The sequence below is a fragment of the Poromitra crassiceps genome, assembly GCF_964638095.1.
Source record: "Poromitra crassiceps genome assembly, chromosome: 26".
In the NCBI taxonomy this organism is placed as follows: domain Eukaryota; kingdom Metazoa; phylum Chordata; class Actinopteri; order Beryciformes; family Melamphaidae; genus Poromitra; species Poromitra crassiceps.
Window position 1 is genome coordinate 14,588,497 of NC_139640.1, and position 9,911 is coordinate 14,598,407.

The 9,911-nt window shown below is 45.7% G+C and overlaps 1 protein-coding gene across 1 annotated transcript; it reads right to left on the reverse strand.

Moving 5' to 3' along the window:
- Positions 1-7,559: 7,559 nt before the first annotated feature.
- LOC310798698 (protein sprouty homolog 3) lies at positions 7,560-9,635 on the reverse strand (the record flags this gene model as incomplete). The annotated part of the gene is made up of 2 exons (XM_083661252.1): positions 9,020-9,635; positions 7,560-7,939 (listed from the first exon to the last, which is right to left on the reverse strand). Exons 1-2 carry the CDS (start codon positions 9,621-9,623, stop codon positions 7,560-7,562), a joined length of 984 nt encoding a protein of 327 aa, XP_083517378.1. The 5' UTR covers positions 9,624-9,635.
- Between the last annotated feature and the right edge of the window lie 276 nt (positions 9,636-9,911).

A 9,911-nucleotide genomic window follows, 5' to 3' on the forward strand; every position in this document is an offset into this window, starting at 1 on the left:
ATCTAGACTCTGTGTTCTCCTTCAACTCTCGTAACCTCTCATTCAGAGCAGTTGCGTGAGCGTGATTTTTGCTAATGCGGAGATAACTTTCACATACGTTTACCTGATTATGTGAAACTTGGGCACATTTAACGTGAACATCCAACATTGTAATAGTAGCCTACACTCTATATGTGGCACAACATATGGAAAATCATAATAGGTCCCCTTTAAAAACCTTTCCAAGAAATTAAACGTTGCAGCTGACCGACTAGAGAAATCCCAGTTTTTACAACGATGAATCACTCTTGCACTGATGCTGCAAACACACTCCTGAGAAGAACGGACAATTCAGACTTGACCTTGCAGCATTGAAGGGAAAACGGGCTGCAGTGTTTGTGGCGGTTACAGCATGACTTACTGCCAGGGTTACGGGTTCAACTCCCTGTGAGCAAGGCACCAACACTGCCAAGGTTAGGGGTTCTACTTCCAGTGTGGGGCTGTACTAATACTCATGGCAACTGTAACATACTTTGGATAAAACCTTTTCACCAAATGTCACATGTACATGCTATGTGACCTCACATCCTGTTTCGCTCCACCGATCAGTCTAGACTTCCACCCCGCCCCCAGCGATTTTCCAGAAATTTGAAGGTAAATGGACCAATCAGGGACTGCGCCATGTTGACGACATACATTCAGTAATGGTGTCTCCCGAAGCAACGAGTGGTAAGTAACATTAACGTCAGTAGAGTAAACACAGCCATACTGTAAGAAGTGCAGTTAATGCAGAAATAGACTCAACAACAACAATGATCAAATATGCGGTTTCGCGCGCTCTTCCGAGTGGATTTGACAACGGTGATTGGCCGAAGGAGTTGTCTGTCAAAGCAAGTACTCCCTCCCACTGAAATCGATGCGGGCGGCTGAAAGTGCAGACTGAGGCCATGTCCACACGGAGACGAGTTTAGGTGTATCCGCTAAAGTTTTTTCTCGTATGGACGTTTCGTCCAGATGGAACCAGCGTTCTGGGAGTATACGTTCTCGGAGAATACGCTAATTTTTGAAACCGGGTCCCAGAATGAACAAATCTGAAGACGCCACCCTTGCATTTCCGTGTTTACAACCCATACGCATATTTCCTGAACCGATGACGCCATAGCCCCACCTCTCTCCGCCAGCAACAGCTACTGCCTCTCCACAGCTGCCTCATCCCATCCACCCCTCCCCTCCCTTCATCGGATATTTCCCCGAAAGCTTAGCGGCGGCTAAGTTTTTACAATAACACAAACAAAATCAGGCTAAACATGTTAGATAGAAATCATATTTATTTTGAATACAACATGCAATTCTGGAATATTTGAATATTGGACAAAATGAAATTAAATGAAATGTAAACCCTGAGTGTAACACACATACTCGGGATGCTCTATATATAGCCCTCGCAAATACAACGTGAATAGTGAAGTGAGAGGTTTGACGACCACACGGTTTTACTGTGACGTCCACTCCAACCAGACTTTAGCTTACTTGATGCCACTTTTTCAAAACACATTTATGCCATGACTTTATATAATGTATATTTATGTTGCATCATTTAGCCTGTGCTGTGATGTGCAGGAGCGGCCAATACGCTGGGATGTGTTTGCAACATGTCTAAAGATCATGGAAGTGGCTGGTATCAGGAACGTCACCGATAGTTAACGTTCTATATTGTAGGCTGAACAGCTCTGCATTTGCCTGTATAGGTTTAATCATTTTATTCATCGACATGGCAAACCTCGTCTAGAGTTGAGATTACAGAGGCTACTAATAGTACCCCGCAAAGCCAAGGGTTTAACCTGCTCGCTCCAGTGAGATACACATTATAGACTGTGCGCCCCTAGTGGTTGAATGCCATTATTGACGAGATTGTCTTATTCTCTGTTTTTGGTGTACTTTGTGGCAGCGTTACAGCGCCACTTACCGGCCTGGCATATATACTACAGCGGTTTCAGTGGTATTCAGTAGGGATGGGCATTTCTAGCAAAAACACTATTCGAAATTCGCTGACCAAAGTCGACTTTTAATCGAAATTCGAAAATTATTTTTATTTTTTTATTTTTTTGTGAGTGAAATGTTGCATTGTCTCCCCTGATTCTAAGTCTAAGGTTTTATTAATTAATAGAAAAAGCTTCTGCTGTGGATTTTTAGCTCAAACAAGCATTGCACCACTGAAGTAAAGAACATGTTACATGACATTGACATTTTCGAAAATAAAAAACAGTTTTGACAATCATGAGTGGTTCATTAAATATTTAGTAGGCTCAGGTCTGAGTGCCAAAGGGGTGCCAAAGTCACCCCCCTCCCTCTTCATGGGATTTCATCCGCCATTCATTTTTCCATAAACCTTGCTTAAAATGCTTATAAAAATTGTTTTACTTGCTCAAACCAAGCGATTCGACTATACTTAGAATCAGGGGAGAGACAATGCAACATTTCACTCACGGAAAAAAAAAAAAAAAAAAAATCATTTTTTTTCTTCTTCGAATTTCGACTTTCAATAATAAAAGTCGACCTTGATAATAACAACGATTATTCGAAAATTCGAAATTCGATGCCCATCCCTAGTATTCAGTGGTTTCATGTGGATACACGCATTTCTTGAAACGATTCCGTGTTTATGGAAAACGTTTCTTAAACGAAAAAAAAAAAAGATGGGTTCCGTCTCCGTGTGGACATGGCCTGATACTGCAGGCAGAAGGAAAAATAATGTGAGGTCACATGATCAGGATGGTTTTAACCAGGCTAATGACATACAACCTCTACCACCATGCAGGGTAAGTAGCTAATTGATGTAAGACTTTTTCTAGTCCTTGTTCAATGTTGCTTGACAGTGTTGCCCCGCAACAGTGACATAATTGATCACAAGCATACACTAATTGGTATATTGACCAGGTCTGACTCACTTCACTAACTGAAATTAATATGATTAATGATGATGATGATGACACATCATCATCATCATCATCTGAATTTCATTGAAACAAAATAAAACGGTCAACAAAACAAAATAAAACAGTCCGTATTTACATATAAAAATATAGCAAAGTAACTTTGAACAAATCGGATCAGTGTGTGTCTGTGCTTTGAAGACGCATCCACACACACACACACACACACACACACACACACACTCACACACACACACACACACACACACACACACACACACACACACACACGCACACACACACACACACACACAAACACACTCGCACGCACACCCCCACACATGCTGTAGGAAATAAAATAATTGTGTTTTCATTCTCATACACATCTAGCCATAAGCACACATGCACACACTAGTTTCCTTCATCAGATAGCTTCCCTAATGTCATTTTCCTCACAGCCTGGTCACCAGAATAAAATATTGGCATTGTACGTTTCCATAGTATTGTACGTAGCATTTTTCTATCCAAGTTGTCATGTGTTTAGACACCATTTGTGCCTATAGCCAGTTCTCCACTGGACCTCTGTCATCAGCTATGTTTGCTAGCTTTGCGGCCTCTATTGGTTTTAATCTTGAGGATGTCTAGGTTCACCCACTGTAAGTTGCTCTGGATCAGGGTGTCAATGCCTTTTGTAATTGAGACAGGGAGCAGGATGGGTAAGAGAAACCAGAACCTGGATGGGGGATGTGATGAAGTGCGATAGAGGGGAGAGGAACTGAGGGGATGACACAGTGCAGGGCGTCACTGGGTCGTGAGGCCGGGGGATGTTGATGGAGGGGATGGAGGAGATGCAGTGGGCAAGCTTAGACCTTCCCACCTGAAGTCCAGGAAGTGTTCCTGAAAGATGTAGTTCGTCAAATGCCGAATGGCCGACTTGCTGGGTGCAGTAGGCGTTCACCCCTCATGTTAAAATGCTCGACTTTGTAACAGGAGATTAAACATGTTCCCAGTATGGGGCAAAACACAGTTTTTGGTCTATATAGCTAATTTCACCTTTTCATAACAAATGGAGCGTGGCGCTAGTTCAGGCAGGCCACGTGCTTAAGCCCAGCTTAAAACCTAGCCCACAAGCTCCTCATGAGGAGGTGATCTCAAAGCCAGCCCACATCAGCTGATGGCTCAGATGACTTGATCAATTGGCTCAACTCAAACAGGGCACCCTCTTTAAATCTGCTCCAGTCTGCTGCCTAACATGGCTGCTTCCTCTGCAAGCTGTTTGCAGCCCACCTCCTCCCCAGCTCCTCCTTTCATGCTGTATCTGACTTAAAGCAGCTTCGATTGTTATTAAACAGTCTAAATTTGATATCGATGCATCACATCTTACCTCTAATAGTAGACGAGACCAACGCCGAGTAGTCTCGCTTGAACCCCGAGGGAATCGGCCAGTGTTGTCTTGACGATTAGTCTGTCTGCGGCCGGGGCAGATCAGGAAGTGAAATGAAACGGTTTGCGGCAGCCACTTCGGCCATAACCACAAAATAACAAAATGACTTCCAAACAAACTGTCAGAATATAACGAGAGATGTTCGCGAGAGTAGCAAGCCCCTGCATGGCGTTCTCCATGTTTATGGTCTGTTGCTAGGCAGCGCAAAACGGTTGAAGGAAGGCAGCTTCACTTCCGGGTTTATCTGGTCCGCCGGTAGACAGACACAGACTCTATAATCATCAAGAGAGCAATCTCCGATTCACACGGCTTTGGTCTCAGCTACTATTATAGGTAAGATGTGATGCATCAATATTATAATTATACTGTTTAATAACAATCGAAAATCTTGCTCGTAGCTGCTTTAAACAAGGTCATTTCTGTTGTCATTGTTTGCTCTGTTCTGTACCTGGGGGTCTTTTGTTGCTCTCCTTGCCTTAAGGCTATTCCATGTTGCTCATGGAGGGGCAAGGAGCTCCCAGAATCTGCTGCTGCCGCTCTCCATGTATGCGCATGGAAGGGGCAAGGAGCCTCCAGAACAGAGCCATACCGCCAAATATAACTTGCGCAAATACTGTATCAATAAAAGCTTTATTTTTGACTAAAGTAGTCCTGACTGAACTAAATAGTGGATGGCTTTGTCCATATTATTTATGTCAGTGAGGGGATGACAGTGTAGGGGGTCGTTAGGTCGTGAGGCCTGGGGACGTTGATGGAAGAGAGAGGTATGGAGCAGTGTATAGGTTGAGGCCACGTCTCGTCATAGACGCTGGTTTAGCTGGCTCAGCCTGGCTGGGGGCGTGGTCAGGGTGGGGTAAAAACCCCCGTTCTATCCATTCAGCAAAGTTAGAATTTAGCTGCTAGCCCAGCCCAGGCAGACACGATCGGGGATTTAACCACCGCAGTAAACGCACATCTGAGCAGACGTCTTGTGTTCTGCTCTAGAACCCCCAAACCTGTAGTTTAGAGTCGCAGCACCATCTTTTGGTGAGTCAGCCCATGAGATATATGGGCGGTTTTACCCCACTCGCGCGCCAGCCGTTTAACATTTTGTGGGCGTTCCCACACATGCGGACTGTCTCTATGGGTTGTGAGGCCAGGGGACGTTGGGCAACAGAATGCCTTCAGGAGGAAACCCGACCAGACCCTCACAGCTTCACTGAAGCATCGCAGCTAAAAAATAACATTAGGGAGGCTTCTTCTGCTGACAAAACAACACACGCACACAGGCTCTACACACAGGCGGTTGTACAGTAGGAGGACACACACACTGTCACAGTCACACACACATTCACGCGCACACACACACACACACACACACACATGCTGCCTGGTCACAATGGATGCACCGTCCCCCCAGGTTAAATAATGCCTCGTTCAGCTCTTGGGCCGTGGGGGGACATATTATCCGTCTCTACCTCACAGTGCTTTTCTGTTACAAATGAGCTTAATAGCATTGAGACTTGCCCACTTCACACAGTACACATGGTCCCTTTTTTTGGTGTCAAACATTTGTTAGAGATGTCTCTGCTCCGACTGTATAGGCCAGGGTGCTTTTGCTCCAAGCCCCCAGTCGGACATATATCCACCGTGGCACGTCGTGGCTTATCTCTCACATTATCTTCTGCCTTTTTTGGAGTTGTATCATTCTGTTCTAACGCTGCATGTGTTCCAGACAACTCAAGAGGTTCATTCTGTTCTAACGCTGTGTTCCAGACAACTCAAGAGGTTCATTCTGTTCTAACGCTGTGTTCCAGACAACTCAAGAGGTTCATTCTGTTCTAACGCTGTGTTCCAGACAACTCAAGAGGTTGAAACTTCTGATGTCGGAGCTCCAACCGTTCCCGGTGCAAGACACGGTTGTGTTGTTGGGTGACGTCAGACAACTGATTCTCTGTGAAGTGGGAGAATCCAGAGTTTACAAGTAGGAATTCTGACTTTGAGTGGCGTTCCAGTGTATTTTTCTAATAGGTCAGAAGATGTGAACCTCTGAGTTGTCTGGAAGGCAGCACTCAGTCTTCTATCTGCAGATCTCCCTCTCTCTCTCTCTCCCTGGAGACCTTAAACATATTGCCACAAGCTTCTTTCCTTCCTGATTTGTAGCGGTCCATTGCCCTCCACTCTGCTCTATTCCTCTCTCGGTTTGGGGAGGAAGGAGATTCAACAATAAATAAATAAATAGATTTCAACAGGTCCACCGATGGCCGAGAGAGGTGGTGATGGTCTGTCTGTCTGGAAGTCTCGGTATAAGGTTGGCAGGCAATCCAGCAAAGCATGTCAGCTGTCTTCAGATTTTGTTTGTTTGTTTGTTTTTAGGCGTTACGTCTCCCAACATGAACAGGCACAGTAAAGCTTTGGTCCCTCCTGAGCTGGAGAAGTAAATACAAGGTACATCAGGTGAACAACAGCTCACAGTTGGTTGGTTGGTTGGTCGGTCGTCGGTTGGTCGGTTGGGTTGTCATAGTGTAGGTATTCATAGCTTTCAAGGGGCGTTACGTAAGTACAAGGAACGCCCATTCTGGCGGTCAAAACTCAAAACAACAATGGCGCTGAACACTGACCAGACGCAGCTCCAGCAAAAAGCGGTCTTTTTTCCACCAGTTTCCAGTCAGGAATATTTAGACCATCTATCAAGCGTTGAAAAAGAACGATATCTAAACAAACTGCACGTTTTGGGCACTTCAAACAGACCGAACTATCGTTAACGTTACTGTCCAACACATGGCAGTTCGGAGAAATTGTTTCACAACAAACTGCGTGCGGAGTGCGGACTCGTTTTTATAATGTTGTGGAGAGAGAGAGCACAGCCCTCGTCGCGTGTGAAGAGAGAGGGAGAATGGGTGAGACAGAAGCAAACTATTTTTTGCAGATCTCAAAAGCAGGTAAACCACTGTGGGATTAGTGAGACTATTGCTAAAAGAGAAGATACTGTAGTGATGCCTGTGCTGTCGTCCACTCAAACAGTACTTAGCAGTACTGTTTGACTTAGCAGTACTGTTTGACCGTCAGGTGGGCGTTCCCGGCAGCACGTAACGCCCCTTGAAAGCTATGAATAGGCGGGTCACAATGATGTCGTTGCCATGACGACGTCAGCTGTCATCATGGCGTAACTTTGGCGACGGCAGAGGGGAAACAGATTTTAATTGGCCCCTGGTCCCGGCCTGTCATAACGGCTTCTCCAGCAGAGCCTTGTTGTTCCGGAGCGGGGGGGCGTGGCCAGCAGGGTTGGGGTTGTTGGAGGCGGAGACCTTCCGGAGCTGGGGGGCGTGGCCAGCAGGGTTGGGGTTGTTGGAGGCGGAGACCTTGCGGCACACGGTGTTGGTGTTGCTGCAGCGGCAGCCGGGGCGCGTGGCACGGTCGTGGGCACACTGGCACAGGGCGAGGCACAGCCGGGCGGGCGGGTAGCAGCAGAGGCAGGGCAGGCAGAGCGCCAGCAGCGCCATGCTGCCCCAGCGAGCGCAGGCGTGGGCTGGGGCGCACGAGCACGGCCTGTCGGCGCAGTTCTCCTCCTCGTCGTCCTGGGCCGAGCAGTGGTAGAAGAGGCCTTTAACCAGAGATGGGAAAAGAACACACATTCTTTACTCAAATACAGTGTTGGGCAAGTTACTTTCAAAATGTAATATACTACATATTACTAGTTACTTTCATTTGAAAGTAATAAGTTACTTTACAATATTACTTTCTGTGTTGAGTAACTCATTACTTATTACACTACTTTTGCATTACTTTCACCAAAATAACTGCAGTAGCAGAATAACATCCGCTGCCCCGGAACCATCCCGAAAAATAATTTAAACTGTCTTGAAGTCAGTGTAAACTGTCCAAAATTCTAGATGTTATACTTTTCCTTTGTTATTGTCGTCTATAGTGGTTATTTGCATAAAAGCAGACAGTTTGATTAGGAAATTATTGTATCTTTATTTAAATATGTGCTGTGATTAAAAACAAAAATTAACTAAATGTGTAACATGAGTTACTTGACAAAGTAACTGGTATACTATTACTGAAATCCTATTGGTAATAAGTTATATTACTGAGTTACTGCTAAAAGTAATATATTACATGTAATATGTTACTTTTGTAATGAGTTACCCCCAACACTGCTCAAATATAAGTACAGTTATTTGTGTTAAAAAAAAAGTAGACATATTGATTCAACTTGTTTACTCAAGTAAAAGAAAAAAGTACAGGCTCTCAAATGTAATAGAGTATAAGAGTATACAAAAAAGTATTTCTACCGGCTGTTTCTGTGCAACTGAAACACATCATATTAATATAATTCGAAGAATCTTAAATTTAAAAGATCTCCTCCAAACATGTTTTAAGATGTATAAAGACTATAGTTTGATTAATAATTTGTGTGATATGGTTTTTCCACAAAAAAGGTGCACATAAAAAGCTGGGAGAGCGCGAGACGAGAGACAAACAACGTTACATCGATTTTGTCAACCGTGCATTCAAAAGTAACTAGCCTGTTTTGAAAATGGAGTAGAAAGTACAGGTATTTGTGTTAAAATGTAGGGAGTAAAAGTAAAATGTCAGAAAAAGAAATACTCAAAGTACAGATAGCTGAAAATACTATACAGTAACAAAGTATTTGTACTTAGTTACTTCCCATCTCTACCTTTAACGCAGCATAGGCAGGTACCGTACTCCACGGCGCTCTCCGCAGAGCACAGGCAGCGCTGTCCGCACGCCCAGCAGGAGGGCAGGCGGCGCGGGGCGCAGCACTCCTGGCACTTACAGCGGCCGCACCGCTCACAGATGAACAGGTGCAGGCCCAGCTCCGCCTCATCTTCCACCAGGGCTTTACCCAGCCCGGCCTCTGGCTTCAGTTCTCCTTTAGGCTGGGCTCGGACGACGGAACCCCTCGAATGAGAGGGCGTCAGGCCCGCCAGCAGCCGCTGGTCCGAGGCGCCGCTGGTCCGAGACATGGAGGAGCTGACGGTGCTGGAGCGGCTCAGATGGGCCAGGTGAGCGTGTTGGTGCTGACTCTGGCTGCGGGGAAGGGCAGAGTGGAGGGGCGGGTGGGGGGTCGGTCCTCCGTGAGGGTAGTGAGGGGGTCCTCCTCCGTAGCGTTCATCGTGGGCGTAGAAGAATCCGGACTGGGAGGCCGGTTCCAGTGCCACGGGGGGCCGCTCCACATAGTCGTTGCTGGCCCGGATGGCCCGTATCTGTTCCAGGGACAGAACCGGGACCTGCTGGAGGTCCATCCCATCCACATCCATCCTGATGAGGGGAGGGGGGAGGGGGGGGGGGCACCAGGGCCGTTGCCCAGGCTCAGGCAGGGCGCTCCCAACTCTCACGGCACATCAGATAAACCTGCAGGCACGCACAGAGGAGGAAACACAGTTGACTCATATTCTTACTGAATTTAACTTTTTTGATGGTTCAATAATAATGAACCTTGACCATAAAAAAAATCCACCAGACAAACCTGCAATTATACAAACAGTAATAGATGGAAAACACATTAGACCATTACAATTAACACAATATAAATAAACAAGACACAA